Here is a 19424-nt window from a genome sequence, read left to right as displayed (position 1 = left end):
CTGTCCATTCTGTGTATTATTTGTCCTTCTCTGCAGGGTTAAAATTCCCTGCAGTGCTTCTGTCTCTAGGTCTGGGGGAGAGGGCCTGGAATCCTCCCAAACTCTCTGTTTGTTTACCTGGGAGATTATTCTGGGGGTGAATCTGCGGCTACAGGCAGCACCCAAGAGAGCCGTTGATAAACCCCGATTTCCCTGGAAAAGGACTGCTGGAGCATTGTGACTGATCCCTGGGACATTTATCCCAGTACTGAACTATTATACCCTCCGTGTGGTGGATTATTTGTTGGACCTTCTGATTTGCTTGGAATAAATGTTCTTTGGATTGTTCAATCCAGTGGCGTAAGTACAGTCTGATGGGCCCCGATGCAGAGTTTGAGCCTGAACCCCCCATCCTGGGCCACTTCCTGATAAATACAGTTAGGTCCAGAAATATTTGGACAGTGACACAATTTTCGCGAGTTGGGCTCTGCATGCCACCACATTGGATTTGAAATGAAACCTCTACAACAGAATTCAAGTGCAGATTGTAACGTTTAATTTGAAGGTTTGAACAAAAATATCTGATAGAAATTGTAGGAATTGTACACATTTCTTTACAAACACTCCACATTTTAGGAGGTCAAAAGTAATTGGACAAATAAACCAAACCCAAACAAAATATTTTTATTTTCAATATTTTGTTGCGAATCCTTTGGAGGCAATCACTGCCTTAAGTCTGGAACCCATGGACATCACCAAACGCTGGGTTTCCTCCTTCTTAATGCTTTGCCAGGCCTTTACAGCCGCAGCCTTCAGGTCTTGCTTGTTTGTGGGTCTTTCCGTCTTAAGTCTGTATTTGAGCAAGTGAAATGCATGCTCAATTGGGTTAAGATCTGGTGATTGACTTGGCCATTGCAGAATGTTCCACTTTTTTGCACTCATGAACTCCTGGGTAGCTTTGGCTGTATGCTTGGGGTCATTGTCCATCTGTACTATGAAGCGCTGTCCGATCAACTTTGCGGCATTTGGCTGAATCTGGGCTGAAAGTATATCCCGGTACACTTCAGAATTCATCCGGCTACTCTTGTCTGCTGTTATGTCATCAATAAACACAAGTGACCCAGTGCCATTGAAAGCCATGCATGCCCATGCCATCACGTTGCCTCCACCATGTTTTACAGAGGATGTGGTGTGCCTTGGATCATGTGCCGTTCCCTTTCTTCTCCAAACTTTTTTCTTCCCATCATTCTGGTACAGGTTGATCTTTGTCTCATCTGTCCATAGAATACTTTTCCAGAACTGAGCTGGCTTCATGAGGTGTTTTTCAGCAAATGTAACTCTGGCCTGTCTATTTTTGGAATTGATGAATGGTTTGCATCTAGATGTGAACCCTTTGTATTTACTTTCATGGAGTCTTCTCTTTACAGTTGACTTAGAGACAGATACACCTACTTCACTGAGAGTGTTCTGGACTTCAGTTGATGTTGTGAACGGGTTCTTCTTCACCAAAGAAAGTATGCGGCGATCATCCACCACTGTTGTCATCCGTGGACGCCCAGGCCTTTTTGAGTTCCCAAGCTCACCAGTCAATTCCTTTTTTCTCAGAATGTACCCGACTGTTGATTTTGCTACTCCAAGCATGTCTGCTATCTCTCTGATGGATTTTTTCTTTTTCTTCAGCCTCAGGATGTTCTGCTTCACCTCAATTGAGAGTTCCTTAGACCGCATGTTGTCTGGTCACAGCAACAGCTTCCAAATGCAAAACCACACACCTGTAATCAACCCCAGACCTTTTAACTACTTCATTGATTACAGGTTAACGAGGGAGACGCCTTCAGAGTTAATTGCCGCCCTTAGAGTCCCTTGTCCAATTACTTTTGGTCACTTGAAAAAGAGGAGGCTATGCATTACAGAGCTATGATTCCTAAACCCTTTCTCCGATTTGGATGTGAAAACTCTCATATTGCAGCTGGGAGTGTGCACTTTCAGCCCATATTATATATATAATTGTATTTCTGAACATGTTTTTGTAAACAGCTAAAATAACAAAACTTGTGTCACTGTCCAAATATTTCTGGCCCTGACTGTATGTCCCTATCCTGGTAAATATGCCCACATCATGGCCCCATCCTGGTGTATAACCCCATTATGGTATATCTCCCCATCATGGACCCATCCTGGTGTATGACCCCCCATCATGCCTATATCCTGGTATATTTGGTCCCATCATGCCTACATCCTGTTTATATATGGTCCCATCCTGGTATATGACCCAGATCATGGATATAGCCTGGTATATATGGACCCACCCTGGTATATGTCCCTATCATTGCCCATCTTGGTATATATGGCCCCATCATGGCCCCATCCTGGTATATAGCACTCTATCCTGGTATATAGCCACTCATGCTAGTATATAGCCCTCCATTGTGGTATATAGCCCCCATCCTGGTATATAGCAACCTATCCTGGTATATAGCCCCCTCATCTTGGTATATAGTCCCCATCATGCTATATAGTCCACTAATCCTGGCATATAGCCTCCCACCGCGCCACACACAGTAGAAAAAGATAAAGAATTGTACTATGTGTTCACTTTCATAATCAGGTATATGGAATTTTGTATAGATAGATAGAATGAATGTATAGATAGATAGATGTACAGACAGACCATATACACAGACAGACCATATACACAGACAGACAGACCATATACACAGACAGACAGACAGTATTTACAGACAGATTGTGTATACACAGACAGACAGTATACAGACAGATAGATAGTATACACAGACAGCTAGTATACACAGACATCCAGTATACACAGACAGACAGTATTGACAGACAGACAGTATAGTCAGACATATAGTATAGACAAACAGACAGTATTGACAGACAGATTGTATAGACAGATAGTATAGACAGACAGACAGACAGTATTGACAGACAGATAGTATACACAGACAGATAGTATACACAGACAGTATACGCAGTATACACAAACAGACAGTATTGACAGACATAGCCAGTTAGTATAGACAGATAGTATACACACACAGTATACACAGACAGATAGTATACACAGACAGACAATATACACAGACAGACAGTATACACAGACAGACAAACAGTATACACAGACAGCTAGTATACACAGACAGCTAGTATACACAGACAGTATACACAGACAGACAGTATTGACAGACAGACAGTATTGACAGACAGATTGTATAGACAGATAGTACAGACAGACAGATAGTATACACAGACAGACAGTATACAGACAGACAGCTAGTATACACAGACAGCTAGTATACACAGACAGACAGTATTGACAGACAGACAGTATAGTCAGACATATAGTATAGACAAACAGACAGTATTGACAGACAGATTGTATAGACAGATAGTATAGACAGACAGACAGACAGTATTGACAGACAGACAGTATAGACAGACATATAGTATAGACAGACAGTATTGACAGACAGACAGTATTGACAGAAAGATTGTATAGACAGATAGTACAGACAGACAGACAGTATTGACAGACAGACAGTATTGACAGATAGTATACACAGAAAGATAGTACACAGACAGACAGTATACGCAGTATGCACAGTATACACAGACAGTATTGACAGACATAGTCAGTTAGTATAGACAGACAGTATACACAGACAGACCTACAGACAGTATACACACACAGTATACAAAGACAGACAGTATACACAGACAGACAGTATACACAGACATACAGAATACACAGACAAATAGTATACACAGATAGACACAAGTGAAGAAAACTCCAGCATCCAGTCCAGATAGTAAAATTTAGTTCTTTTCTTTATTAAATTTTCATTAAAAAAGCCATCAATATGGCGTGGTGCCAACCATACAGGAAAAGACGCGTTTCAGACGTCGCAGCGTCCTTGATCACATAACAATAGTTGGTGAACACACAGTTTAAAAAGGTATAAACTGGAACTGACATCATGGCAAAAAAAACCCTCCAAAAAAACATGTGGACTAATTAGCACAATGAAATCAACATGATAATACACCTGGAAAAACAGAAGGGGTTAATAAATGTTATTCAATTCATTCCTAAGGTTCAATCCAAATGGAACTCTAGTATTAAGAATAAAAATCCATTTGGCTTCTTTGATGTGAAGTATTTTATTCATATCCCCACCTCTTTTAGGAACAGAAATGTTCTCAATGCCATTTTTTTGGTTTTCCTGTATACATGGACAGACAAATAGACAGTATAAACAGACAGACAGATAGTACTACACAGACAGACAGCTACATATTGCACACTATACAGGACAAACATATCTTATACATAACACATACAGACAGCACATAACACATGATTCACATTATACTCACCTCCTTTCTCAGCCTCCTGGAGTTCAGGGGGTCTTTAGAAGCAGGTTCTACGGCCACAGCAGTGCAGGCGCTCCTCCACCCTCACTCTGTGGTGAAGACGGGAGCAGACAGAACACACAGGAGGGGAGGGCGCCCTGTGCTGGAGCCTGTGCACCGCAGGAGCAGCAAATAGCAGTGATCTGCTGCTCACCGTGGCGCCCCATCTGCTGTCTGCCGGAAGAGGCCCTGTGCAACTGGTGGCCATGGTACTCACCTACCCTGCGCTCCCCCGGCGTCCTCCTGCGACACTGGGAACTGACAAGCGTATAAGTGGCGCAGCGCATGACATCAGTGTCATGCACGGCCACTTACAGCATCGGCAGCTGTCAGCTTATTCTCTGCTCTGAATCAGGGGCTGGGGCCACCTGGCCCCCTGCACCCCTGGGCCCAGTCGCAGTGGCAACCTCTTCAACCGTAGTAGTTATGCCCCTGATTCAATCATCTCTAGCTCTGTTGATTGTGTGATATCGGAGAAGGACCCCGTGACAACAACCAAGGACTTGCAATTTGTAAAATGAAAAAACTATTTTTTCCTTTTTTTTTGCTGACCATACAAACGAACAAAACTACAATAAAAAAAGACTCAAGGAACATGTTTTTCTTACACAATTCAATACAAATCAGGTGTATATTATTCAAGTTGTAATTTAATAATATATAATAGCCTAAACTTTAATGACCCAAATTAACTAATTAATGTAACACGTACCTCAGAAATGAGAACAGAAAGCCATGACCTGTCTAACCACTTGTAGGGGTCACTCTTCCATGACATAAGGGTGTAGTCTAGAATCTGATGAATCAATGATCCTGTCTCATCTACTCCAGAAGAAATTAAAACCTAAGCAGAAAAACAGCTACAATATAATTATATTTATTTAATCCATTTAGTTTTAATGTTTTATTACATTGTATTGCATAAACATGAAGAACAAAAGTGAAATATGTGATATTTACCACTGAAATGAGCCTGCATATATTTTGTCTTTTGTAACCTGTTAAATTGTCCCTTAGACTAAAAATTTGGAGGTTGCACTGTCAATGTGTATTCTAAACAGCAGAAATTAAAATAATATGCATGTATTAAGGAAGCTATGTAGTCAGAAATACAGACCAAGATAAGAGGGAACATTTTTCATGGAAATTGTCATAAATATTTTCCACAATTTACTAAAATGTTCTTGTTACTTTGATTATGGATTTTTTTTTTTTTTTTTAAAAAGTCCAATGCAGTGAAGGAAATAAGTATTTGATCCCTTGCTAATTTTGTAAGTTTACCCACTGACAAAGACATGAACAGTCTATAATTTTAAGGGTAGGTTAATGTTAACAGTGAGAGATAGAATATCCAAAATAAAGTCCAGAAAGTCACATTGTAAAAATTGTATAAATTTATTTGCATTTTGCAGAGAGAAATAAGTATTTGATCCCTCTGGCAAACAAGATTTAATACTTTGTGGCAAAACCCTTGTTGGCATGCACAGCAGTCAGACGTTTTCTGTAGTTGATAATGAGGTTTGCACACATGTCAGGAGCAATTTTGGTCCACTCCTCTTTGCAGATCATCTCAAAAGCATTAGGATTTTGAGGCTGTCGCTTGGCAACTCAGAGCTAAATGCTAAAAGCTTCAGTTTAAGGTAAGAAGCTTATTTTTACAATCTTGCCTTACTTTTTCTATGAGCTTGGTCTATCTAAATTCAGGGTGAGTTATTTTGCATTAAATAGTCTTGTCCAAGAACTGGGAAAAGATACCTATGCCTTTGTGAACTCTGTGTACATGATGAGAAGTTCAGTTTGTAAGAGTGGATTTGGCATTTTACTGGTCATTAGTCCTTGGGATTGAATTGTAACATTAGTGGATTGTATTGATGTTGATGATTAACAGCAGCAGCATAAATATAGATGTTTCAAAAATAGTATAAAAAATAGCAGAAGACATAGCTGCGTAGTAAATACAGACACTCCCAACATCCACCCAGCTTAGGCTAGTTTCACACATCCGGCATTTCGCCAGATTGCAGAATCCGTCACACTCCAGTACAGTGCTAATACTGTACAATGGCATCGCGGCAAGCTCCGGTCACATGCTGTCATGTGACTGGAGCATGTGACCGGAGGTGCCGCGATGCCATTGTACAATATTACACTGTACAGGAGTGTGCCGGATCCAGCAATCCGGCGAAATGCCGGATGTGCGAAACCGGCCTTAGCCAAACCCCCTCAACAGCTCTTTGTTTCAAGGATGGAATCTCACCCCTTAAAACATTTTTGAGCAGGCTTGAAGATATTAACTCCTTCTTTACTTTAACAACTAAAACGATAAAAAATATGTTCCATTATTCAGACATCCAACAGATGCAAGTCAGATATAACTGTGCAAGTTGCAGACCTTGAGGAACTGGTAAACACAAAAGAGAAAGATTTGACTGCATATATTGATTGATAGATATGGGACTGATTATTTATAGACTTGAGAATCAGAGATCAGTAATTCAAAGTTCTGCAGCATTAGATTAGGCATAATAGTGGGAACAATCCAAAAATCTTAAATGACATACCTCAGAGAAAGATGAAATGATAGAAGATATTTTGCCATTTGTAAAAGAATTGAATAAATTTGAGAGTTATAAGTTGTGAACAGCCTTTGTGAAAGAAAACAAAGGAGCCCACTAGGGAGGGGTTGGATAACATGTGTTTTGAAGAGAGAAGATTAAAAAATAACTTTTGTAATTGACTGTTCAACTGCATGATCATAAGATATTGGCAAAACTGAATAGCAATTGTTTTTTCTATTATTTTTACTTATCCTAGCCCACTGATTCAATAAAATTTGGATAGAAGTTTAGATTTCTTATTAGATACTGGAGTAGGGAAGTCTGTTGTGAATGTGAATAATGATTTTCTTTGGGAAATCATCATAGCATTTTATGGTATTTACTTGGGAAATCAATTTTTATTCCATTACTCGGCTCCCAGATTACCAGTATTTATTTGTTTTGTTTTTTCCTTTCATGGACAATTTACAGCATACAGTGACAAGTAAAAGGGTAACAATGTGTTGAACTTTGACTTACAGACTCCATGTCTCACTATTCACTACATCTTTAAGTGTGAGACTACCTTCATTTTATAAACTATCATCTTGACAATCTCAAATATAAATTTGACTTGCAACTATTTAGCATATGATTAGTTATTCAGATTCTTGTCATGTCACTCCATTGTTACGGTTTTGCTCCTGGAATTTGAAAAATATTTTAATTTCTGTCTGTATACTAAAACTTACACTCAGTAGTCACATTCTGTAATAGCTCAGTGATTTATTAGGTTGATTCCCAAGTGAAAGTCATTGGTTCGAATCGAGGCGCAATCATGAAGAAGATTTCCCAAGAAAAGAGCATCATCCTGCTCGTTGATAGTAGTCTCTGGGCCAAAAAAATTACCAAATTGAATCATGTGAGTGCTGTGACAGTTGGAAGAATAAGAAAAGAAGTATGTCCATCCATTCAAAATCCAAGAGGTGGACATCCAAGCAAAATATCGGAGACTAAAAGTCAGCTCATCACAAGTTCTATCAGTTCTGGCGTGACAAAGACGGCAGTAGCTTGTATACTTCGGAATAGTGATATTACAGACATCCGTGCAATCACTGTATGATACATTACACAAGTCTGGAATGGTGGCTCGAAAAAAAGTTTGCAAAAAAGTACAAAAAGAGGAAAGTAAAAGATTGGAAACACATGAATTGGAGCGATGAGATAAAAGTCAGTAGACTATGATGGTCTGATGGGTCTAGAAGAAACAAGGGAAAAAATAGGCTATCAGATTGAGAATTTGAAGGAACTGTCAAGTTCAGTAGCGGAAACTTGACGATATGGGGTTGTTTCACAGCCAAAGGTGTTGGATACTTGACCAGGATCGATGGTAGTCTTACTGCAGAGCTATATGTGAGTATCTTACAAGACAAGTTACTTTGTACACTTGGTATGAAAAGGACAACGTAGTGTTCCAGCAGGACAACGACCATGCATATGTCAAGATTGGTGAAGATATGGTTCAAGGACAATGAAGTAGAGTTGCTGGATGGGCCCTCACAGTCCCCAGACCTCAAACAAATCAAACACTTGTGAGTAGAGTTGAAGAATAAGCTGTATACATACCCAAGTGAGTTGACCAGTATACACCAATATTGGGAACGTGTAGAAGAGACCTGAAATCAGATTTTGGTCAACACATGCTTGATTCTGATCCAGAGAATGCCCAGAAGGATTCAGGCAGAGTTGAAAGTGAAAGGTAGATTTACAAAATACTAACAAAATAATTAAAATTAAAATGTAGATTTTAAGAAGCAAAACAGTAACAATGCAGTGACATGACAAAAATCTGCATAGTTAATCATATGCTAAATATGCTTAATAGTTGCAAATCAAACTTATGTATGAGATAGTCAAGATTATGGTCTATAAAATGAAGGTAATAAAGAATATGGCGTGCACACGGTAAGGGTAATGGAGGTGCATACAAATCGGGGTCCTAAATCCCTTCAAATCCAGATCAATGTAAAATGTTGCACACTATCAGTTGAACATGCAATATCTTTATTACACACACAAATGCTAAGGACAGCAACACAAATAAGCGACTTAAGAGTTAAGTCACTGTTTTGTGTTGCTGTCCTTAGCATTTGTGGGTGTAATAAACAGATTGCATTTTCAGCTGAGAGTGTGCAGAATTTTACATTGATCTATAAAATGAAGGTAGTTCCCTCATGCTCAAAGCTGTAGTGGATGGTGGAATATGGAGCCTGAAAGTAAAATGTTGAAAACATTGTTACCCTTTTGCTTGTCATTGTACATGGACAGTGCTATCACAAGGTGCCCAAAATTCACCGACAATGTATATTGTTGCAATCACATCAATTCTCAAAAAAAGAAAAAATATATAAATTGACTCCTCCATATTCGGAGGTTGTGTTTCTTTAGTTTATATTATGTGGATAATTCATTGTTTGCTGTCCTGATCACAGCTTACACCAGGAATCATCTATTTTACTTTTGTATTTCCCAGCAGAGAAACTACAGTTCTGTCAGTAGAGGATAGTCTCATAGAGGAAAGGAAGATTACAGTACAGCAGCCTAAATTTCCTGAAAACATGGTTTACAACAGAGACCTGTGGCTTATTATTCAGCTAGACTGGACAAGGTCACCAGGGGTGTTGCGCTTGTATCAGAGACACTTCTGTAGTTCAAGCTATGGTTGAAATAGTTTTTGATTACATAATTACAATTAACACGATATATATGTTGCTCTACAATCTAGACACAATATGACTTCCTCATGCGACAAATGTGGAACTCAAGTGGTAGACAATTATGAATTCAGCTTTGCTTTGGATACTTGATGAAATAGGCGGAAAGATGTTAGCTCTTTTATTCTAGACCAGTGGAGGGCACAGGAGACATACTGTGATGCAGTCACTACTTACTGGCAGAATGGACAGAAGAGTAGTCAGGAAAGCCAGGGTCTGGTAATGGGAGGACACGTATGAACACAAGGAGTAAACGGAGGCGTAGTCAGGTGAATATCCAAGGGTCAGAAATCCAGGAGAGCACGTAATAGGTTCAGGGAGAAAACAGAGACATGGTCAGGTAATGGTTCAAGGTCAATAGTCAGGAGGTCCGACTGGAACAGGAACAGGCAGAGAAAAGTCAAATGACAATCCGGGGTCAGAACACAAAGATCAGAACACTAGCAGAAGCAACAGCACAACAGCAAAACCAAAAAATACAACTGGCAAAGTTCTAGGTGAGCATGCTCAGTTAGAAGCCTGAGCAATTACCAGTAATGAGGAACACCTGAATAATCAGCACCAACATGGAATCCTGTGCTGTCAAACAAGCTGCTAGCTCAGTAACTCAGGAAGGCACAGCAGAGTATCTCCAAAGGCAAGATGATCTGGAACAGTAATGGTCCTGAATGTAATTCAGGAAAATGCAGCAGAGCATCTTCTAGTCTGTAAGATACTCTGCACAGAGGAATCGTGACACATACATACTAGAGAGACCCTGAAACAAGCCTTTCCCCTGTAACAGTCATATTAACTGAATCAGTAAGAAACATGTCCGCTAAATGAGAAAGTGAAAAATAGGAAAATCTATGTTATTTATTTAGTTCAGCCATATCAAGTACACACGACCACTTACTGTATCATAGTCAGAGCTAAAATCATAGATTAATCTAACGCAGATTTTTATTATTATTTTTTTATAGCGGGAATAATATACTAAGATGCTGGTCGATTCTATACTGTATATGCTGCAGTTACACAACTTGAGTTAATAAAAGCCAAACCACTCCTATTCGTACAGGAGGTAGAGATAAAGACATTACACTGGCGCGTGTGGCATGGCAAAGGGTCAGATGGCCAAATGTGTATCTAGGCATCAGATCTTTCCTAATAATGTATATAAGCAGGAGGTCTTTCCTAATGTCACATGAAAAACCTATAAAGACCGCAAAGATCATACGATCCTGGTTGGAGGCTCGCTTGTTATCAAATAAGCCAAAGGAAATGCGCAGATGCAGCCGACAAGGAAGCAGCGAAGAGGCCCTTTAGTTGAGAGTGTTTTACCAATACAGACCTGCAGACCAGGACCTCAGTAGCACCTGTCACTCAAGATGTTATTAAATCCCTACAGAAACAGGTGGTACAACAAAAAAAAAAGAGTGCAAAACACAGGGAGCTCAAGTGACTGTGGAAGGTCTGTGGATAAAGGGCAGTAAGCTTTTTCTGCCACAAGCTCAATGATGGCCCAGGTAACCAATGGACTAACGTATGCATCAAAGACAGGTATATGTATGTGCTTTGGTGGACAAGGTATGGGTGGCACCAGGGTTCTTCGGGTAATGATCTGGATCTGGCCACCCCGGTAATAAAGAAAAAAATCAAAGAAAAAAGAAAGAAAATAAGAATAAACCAAGCGCTTTATACCTAATGGTCTCCGCGCGGCTGCACACTGCTTCCAGGGCTGCTCACTCTACTTCCGGGGAAATCCAATCAAAGAACCCCTGGTTGTAGAATACGGTCCCGAGACAAGAAGAGATCCATTAGTGTGATATAATTAAGGGAATCCAGCTAGGAAACTGAAAAAGCAGCTAGGAAAGTGCCGAGGACATGGATAGGGCGCTTCTGTATACCTCCTGATATACCCATAATTTTTCACAAAAGGGGGAATTGTCAGAGAACAGAATCCATTTTATTTTTATAGTATCCATATTGTCTTATAACTTTATGATGTCATGGGGTTCAGCTATTACTGATGAGTGATGAAGTTTCACATTTTTATCACACCCCTACTGTTCCTATTGGTGGATAGTTCAGAGGGACCTTGTTCTTTGTCTGTGACCCTATTTAAACTGGTCACGTCTCCAGTACACCATGGACCTTGTTTCTTTGTTATTAAGGATCCATTACATGTGATAAAAATAGTAAGTTAGTGATTTTACAAGTTAAAAACGGTTGTTTTTTTTCACTGATTCACATCAACCAACTTATTGTCAGTAGGATATAGTTTATAATTAAAAGGGATAAAATGTCAATATTCTTTCTTGAGCAGTTGTCCATAAAATTGTAATTTTAATAATAATAATAATAATAAAAAAATACGAATAAGAATTATATTTTCAGATATCTGTATTATTGTATTTTAATGACATTTATACCTTTATGTCCACATCTTGTGATTTTGAAGTAAAGGGGATTATAGCAGCATAAATTAAAGAAATATTATGAAGTATATCACCGGAAAGGCTGTACCTGAAATGATAAAATCATTACATAAGATGCTATCCAGTGATTTAGGAAAAGAGGAAAGTACGGTAAATGAATTCAAATTTTTGAGTGATGTACAATAAAAATTATATTGCGTAATCATGTTAATGAGGAAAATCGATTTAAATACTTTTATGCCCAAAAAAACACAAAAATATTCTAGGAGTGATACCTTTATTGGTAAAACTAAACAAAAACTACAAACGAGAACTAATCTAAACAGGCACACTAGGCAGGAATGACCTGGATACGCCCGTGGAAAACATTTCTCTGGACCTGGATGCAATATGACAGATTTAAATGTCCTAATACTGAAAGGTCATTTAAAGGGTGATAGAGAAAAATCTGAGAAGTTAATGTGTATGTTCCATTCTTTGACAATAGGACTCAATCTAACACCTGGGTTTAAGACTCACTACATGGGACACTTCACATCTCCTTGAGACGGACTGCAGATTGTATTTATTTTGCTCACTTACATTGAGATATTAATTCCACAGAGCTTTACAGATGTCATCATCACTGTACCCGTTGGGGCTTACAATCTAAATTCTCTATCATTATGTCTTTAGAGATCACCGAACTTCTATGCCATCACTAGTACCATCTCTCCATTTGTATGAAAAACCTTAATTTTGTAACCTTGGCTTATCTTTATAAGGCATCACTCCATCTTTCCCAAATGTCCTGTTGTAACATCGTCTAAATGTTATGGTCCTGTCTAGAGTTGAGCGCGGTTCGCAGTTCGCGGTTCGCCAGTTCGCGGTTTGAGTGATTTTGGGGGGTGTTCTAGATCGAACTAGAACTCGAGCTTTTTGCTAAAAGCTCAACAGTTCGAGTTACGTTCGAGAACGGTTCTATAAGCAAAAAGCAGGGCTTTTTACAGCTACAGTGTGCAGGAGCCATCGCTGGCAGCCTGCGGTAAGCTGGTAACCAAGATAAACATCGGGTATCCAAGGAAAGCGCTTTCCTTGGTTACCTGATATTTATCCTAGTTACGTGTGCAGGGAGCCGACACTTCCCCGCTCGGCTCTGCCCCCTCCTGCACTCGGCATGTACACACACACTCACACTCACCTGTCCTCAGCCACGCAGTCCCCGACACTGAAGTCCTCAGCGCCACATGGCCCTGCTAGGCTCCGCCCACCTGGCACTCTGCACACATGGCCCTGCTAGGCTCTGCCCACCTGGCACTTTGCACACATGGCCCCGCTAGGCTTCGCCCACCTGGCACTCTGCACACATTACTCCGCTAGGCTCCGCCCACCTGACACTCTGCACACATGGCCCTGCTAGGCTCCGCCCACCTGGCACTCTGCACACATGGCCCCGCTAGGCTCCGCCCACCTGGCACTCTGCGCATATTACCCCGCTAGGCTCCACCCACCTGGCACTCTGCACACATGGCCCCGCTAGGCTCCGCCCACCTGGCACTCTGCACACATGGCCCCGCTAGGCTCCGCCCACCTGGCACTCTGCACACATTACCCCGCTAGACTCCGCCCACCTGGAACTCTGCACACATGGCCCCGCTAGGCTCCGCCCACCTGGCACTCTGCACACATTACCCCGCTAGGCTCAGGTTGCTGGTGGGATCGCTGGAGCGTTGCTTAGTGTGACGGTACCTTAAGGGAACGGGGAAGCAGAGTGGGGAGTCGACCGTGTGCTAGAGCATGTCGCTGGCACACGGCGATACACAAACGTGCACCGTGTAACAGAGAGATGCAATGACAGGTCCTAGCATGACGCGTTATATATCATGTGACCAGTCTGTAGCCAATGAGATAATAGACACGTGACTGGTCACATGGCTATTTTGACGTCAGGATAGGTCCTGCATCACTGCTGGTGTTCCCGGAGGACGCAGCGATTACCAATGGAAAAGCTGTGGGAGACAGAGTGCAGGACGCATCCCGGGGACAGGTAAGTGTTATAGCAAAGTTTATTAACTGTATGTGTACATTTATAATGCGTTTTTATGTGTTTGTGATTGCCTCCCATTGCTTCCTATGTGGTTCGAGTGGTTCGCCGAACCGGTTCGCCGAACCGAACTCGAACCAGACCTCCGTTCGGTGAACCGAACTCGAGCCAAACCACGGCCGGTTTGCTCATCTCTAGTCCTGTCTCAGTAACTCATTTGTAAACCAACCTGAAGAAGGTGCCTCAAGTTTGGGTTTGAGTCCAGTTCGGATCCAGACTTGAACTTGAGCCTGGTTACCAAAGCCCATATAAGTCAATAGGGACCTAAACTTTAGTGCTATAAAATGGTGTTAGTGCTGGGGGCTGCAAAAGGAAGCAAAGCAGGATATTTATACTTACCAAGTTTCTGCGCGGCTGTCACACTGTTTCCGGGTCTGCTCATTAGCCCTCATGAACATTCCTTGCTTCCATTGCCCATCCTCTGTGACAGCGTTTGTGATTGGTTGAAGTCAGACTGCTGGCGTGCCAGCTTTTGTGATTGGTTGTGGAGTAGAGTAAAATAAATAAATAATTGGAAAATAATGGAGTAGGGTGCCCCATATTTTGATACCCAGTACAAACAAAGCAGATGGCTGCAGGGTTCAGCCCGCAGCTGTCCGTGTTATCCTTGCTGTACATTAAAATACTGGGGACCCCATGCGGCTTTTTAAAAATTATTTAAAAAATTTTAAAAAAAAAAACAGTGTGCAATCCCTCCCAATTTTGATACCCAGCCAAGATAAAGCAGACAGCTGGATGCTGGTATTTTCAGGCTGGGGAGGCTCATGGTTATTGGCCTCCCAGCCTAAAAATAACAGCCTCCAACCGCCCCAGAATTGTCACATCCATTAGATGTGCCAATTCCAGGCGCTTTACCCCGGCTCATTCCTATTGCCCTAGTGTGGTAGTAATTAAGCTAATATAAGAGGTTAATGACAGCTGTGATTTGTAAAAAAATAAATCACAGCTGCCAACAAGCCCGTGGTTAGTAATGGGTGAGAAAGGATTCATGGCCCATTACAAAATCTGAGGAGTCATTCCAGAGACTCACCAGACCTCTGATCCTACATGGATATTGGGACAATAAAACTCTCACACCACTAATCAAAGCTAATTTAGGATTCACTTTCTAAGCTCAGTGTTTGTTTATATAAATGTCTTTTATTATGCCATCCCTCTGCTCTGTTTGTGTATATATTTGTGTTTCTTCAGATATTTTGTCATACCATGCCTGATGAAGGGACCTGAGATGTCTCGAAAGCTTGCTTTGTAACGTCACTTTATTTTATTTTAGTTAGCCATTAAAAGGTATCACAAGATTATAATTTTGTTCCTCTCACTGAGAACATTCAATAATTCAAAAGAAATCAACACAGAGAAAAAGCCTTTATTTATAAAAAAAAACAAACCAAAAACAATAAACACCCTCTTTCTCCAATTTATTAACCCCCCAAACACCCTTGCAGGTCCAACGTAATCCACACCATGAAGTCCCACAACCATCTCGGTTCTGCTACATCTGAGGTCTGAGTACGCAGTCACATTAGAAAACGTGTCTAATCATTGCGATGTCAGGGACACACTGATGGAGTAGCAGCTGTGAGCTATCACATCAGTGAGTTCACCTGAGGTCATAGCCTGCGGTTCTCACGGTACCCCAGCTGTGATGTAAGGTGAACTGACCTGAGGTGAACTCATTGAACACAATAACTTCATCTTAGGGCTCCAACACACATCCGTGAAAACCACGTCCGTGTAAAACGGGTTGTTTTTCGGGTCCATTTTCCGTTTTTTAGGTCCGTTTTTATGGTATGTGTGGCCTGCGTGTGTATCCCGTATGCTAGCCGTATGTGCGTGTGGAATGTCCGTGTGTGCGTGAGTGAAATAACTGACATGTGTGTGTGTTGTCCGTGTGAAATGTACGTGTGTGATGCAAAATGTCGTTACTACATGTCGGAAGACAGAGTAGCGGGATTAGAATGAACTCGGGTGAACTTCACCCGACTTCATTGTCATGCCGCGGCTCTGTCTTTGTGAAGGATTCACCAGTGACCGCTAATCCCCCGAGTGACTGAAGTGTCCCCCCCTCTCTTATACTCACCGATCCCCGATCACCGGCGCTGCACGGCATTCACACTGCTCCGGCAGCTTTTTCTAATTTGAAAAAGCCGGCCGCTCATTAAACAATCTCGTATTCCCTGCTTTCTCCCCCCACCGGCGCCTGTGATTGGTTGCAGTGAGACACGCCCACCACGCTGAGTGACAGCTGTATCACTGCACCCAATCACAGCAGCCAGTGGGCGTGTCTATACTGTGCAGTAAAATAAATAAATAAATAATTAAAAAAACCGGCGTGCGGTCCCCCCCATTTTAATACCAGCCAGATAAAGCCGTACAGCTGAAGGCTGGTATTCTCAGGATGGGGAGCTCCACGTAAATTACAGTAAATAAACACACACACACACCTGAAAAAATAATTTATTAGAAATAAAAAACACAAACAAATTCCCTCATTACCAATTTATTAACCCCGACAAAGCCCTCCATGTCCGGCATAATTCACGGACCTCCAGCGTCGCTTCCAGCTCTGCTGCATGCAGGTGACAGGAGCAGCAGAATACACCGCCGCTCCTGTCAGCTCCACGCAGCTAATGAGATGAGTAGCGCGATCAGCTGCTGTCACTGAGGTTACCCGCGGCCACCGCTGGATCCAGCGGTGGCCGTGAGTTACCTGACTGACAGCAGCTGATCGCGCTACTAATCTCATTAGCTGCGTGGAGCTGACAGGAGCGGCGGTGTATTCTGCTGCTCCTGACAGCGCGCACAGGTGAGTTGTTTTCTAAGTGCAATCACGGGCCACGGAGAACGGAGCCCGGATTGCACTTAGACAACCCACGTGTGCCGTGAATCACGGCACACGCAGGGACATGTGCGTGTTTTACACGTCACTGTTTTTCACTGACGTGTGAAACGGGCCTTAGGTGAAGTCCTTGAACTCAATAAAGTGAAAAAGCAAAAAGCAAAGTCAGATCACCTGTATGCAGTGCATGATCAATAGACTCCAAGTTATGCCATTTTTCACCCTTTATTCAGTTATGTACTTTGTCCAGGAGTGCCTTATGTTTTTAAACTGGATTAAATAAAAAATATTTTTTTAACTATTTTATGGATTGTGCTAGTCTTAACCTTTTCCTTGAACTCAATGCTGGATTACCGGTTTAGGCAATATGTGCACTTTGAGTATTTGGTTGCATACATTTTTGCATCAAATCTGCATCTCCTGGCAGAAAAATGCACCAATACTGCATCAAAAACACATGCGGTTTTGGTGCATTTGTTTTTGCTAGAAGATGCAGATTTGGTGCAGAAATGTCTGCACACAAATACTCAACTAATCCGATAATCCAGCATTCATCTTTCAGATACAACAATCCCAGAATTTTACCAGATTCATCCTGATTGCCCTTGTGTGGTGGCAATCTGAGTAATAATGGGTTAATGACAGCCCACAGCTGACACTAAGCTCTAGATCAGTAATGGGAGACATCTGAGAATTCGTATTACTAAAGTGTAAGTAAAACGAAATAAACACAAATACTGAAAAAATCCTTTATTGGAGATAAAATACAAAAAAGCCCATCCTCTTTCACACCTTTATTAACCCCCAAAAACCCAGGTCAGATGTAATCCACACGAGATCCCATGATGATTCCAGTTCTGCTATATATGAAGTGAAAGGTGTTAGCAGACAAAGACTAGAAGCTTAAAACATAACATTTAATAGTGTGCTCATTAAAAAGTGACGACTCACTGCATAAAAACGTGAACTAAAAACTAACAAATGAACCACTAGGCCTCCAAGCTCAAATTGGGCCTATTTGGCACATAAGGCACATTAGACAAAAACATCCCATATTGAACACACTCAGAATAAAGTGGTTTAAAAGAACCCCAAAAATACCCACAAAGAAGGAACCGCCCTCATATATGTAGTATTTGGGTTTTAATGTAATGGGACTGTATACAAGGACAAACCAGACCTTTTCAATAACCAGAATACCACCCTTAACCGTCAAAGATGGATCCCGTTCAAAGAAAGGAATGGTCTTACCGTAAACCAAGATCATTCCTTTCTTTGAACGGAATCCATCTTTGACGGGTAAGGGTGGTATTCTGGTTATTTAAAAGGTCTGGTTTGTACTTGTATACAGTCCTATTACACCCATATACCACATATATGAGGGCGGTTCCTTCTTTGTGGGTATTTTTGGGGTTCTTTTAAACCACTTTATTCTGAGTGTGTTCAATATGGGATGTTTTGTCTAATGTGCCTTATGTGCCAAATAGGCCCAATTTGAGCTTGGAGGCCTAGTGGCTCATTTGTTAGTTTTTAGTTCACGTTTTTATGCAGTAAGCCATCACTTATTAAGCAGGCTTTACACACTGCGATCTCGCTAGCGAGATCGCAAGCGATTGTACCTGCCCCCGTCGGTTGTGCGACACGGGCAAATCGCTGCCCGTCGCGCATAACCTTGCTTATCCCCGTCACACGGACTTACCTGTCCTACGACGTTGCTATGGCCGGCGACCCGCCTCCTTTCTAAGGGGGCGGGTCGTGCGGCGTCACAGCGATGTCACACGGCAACCGTCCAATAGAAGCGGAGATCGTTTTAGGTCGCACATAACTGTTACACGCTACGATATCGTTAATGACGACTGATGTGCGTCACAAACAACGTGGCCCCGACGATAAATCATTAACGATATCGATATCGTAGTGTGTAAAGCCCGCTTTAATGAGCACACTATTAAAAATTATGTTTTAAGCTTCTGGTCTTTGTCTGCAAACACCCGTTTGCTATTTTGGATATTTACTCCTGTTTTGGGGTCGTATTAGGTATTATTTATTGCTAATTTTCATTTATATATGAAGTGACATTGCACGGGCATAGAATGTGACCATCCGCTGTGAGCTTCAGGCAGAGACTGAGCTGCAGCGATAAGCCGTGATGTCAGTCATGTTATTTGCAGTCACAGCTAGAGGTTCCCATGATCCTCCACCTTTGATCGCAGGTAACCTGACCTCAGGTGATCTCATGCAACTGAGTGACCTCATCTGAGGAATCATCATGTGACCGCATGTGGATTATGCTGGACCTGGGTGTTTTTGGGGTTAATTGTCTTATGGTGTTCTGCTACTCACTCACTAGTTGTCATG

The 19424-nt window shown here is 41.6% G+C and overlaps 1 protein-coding gene across 1 annotated transcript in view; it reads right to left on the bottom strand.

Moving 5' to 3' along the window:
* Nucleotides 1-4939: 4939 nt before the first annotated feature.
* The window catches only part of SHOC1 (shortage in chiasmata 1), a 525180-nt gene continuing 510695 nt past the window's right edge, over nt 4940-19424 (bottom strand). Inside the window, exons 24-26 of the mRNA XM_075348066.1 lie at nt 12139-12232; nt 5126-5257; nt 4940-4960 (exon numbers count right to left, since the gene is read on the bottom strand). Of these exons, the coding sequence (XP_075204181.1) occupies nt 4940-4960; nt 5126-5257; nt 12139-12232 (247 nt within the window). The remainder of the gene's footprint in view (nt 4961-5125; nt 5258-12138; nt 12233-19424) is intronic.

Source organism: Anomaloglossus baeobatrachus, chromosome 1 (assembly GCF_048569485.1).
Source record: "Anomaloglossus baeobatrachus isolate aAnoBae1 chromosome 1, aAnoBae1.hap1, whole genome shotgun sequence".
NCBI classification, from domain to species: domain Eukaryota; kingdom Metazoa; phylum Chordata; class Amphibia; order Anura; family Aromobatidae; genus Anomaloglossus; species Anomaloglossus baeobatrachus.
This window is presented reverse-complemented; position numbering and strand designations above follow the sequence as displayed.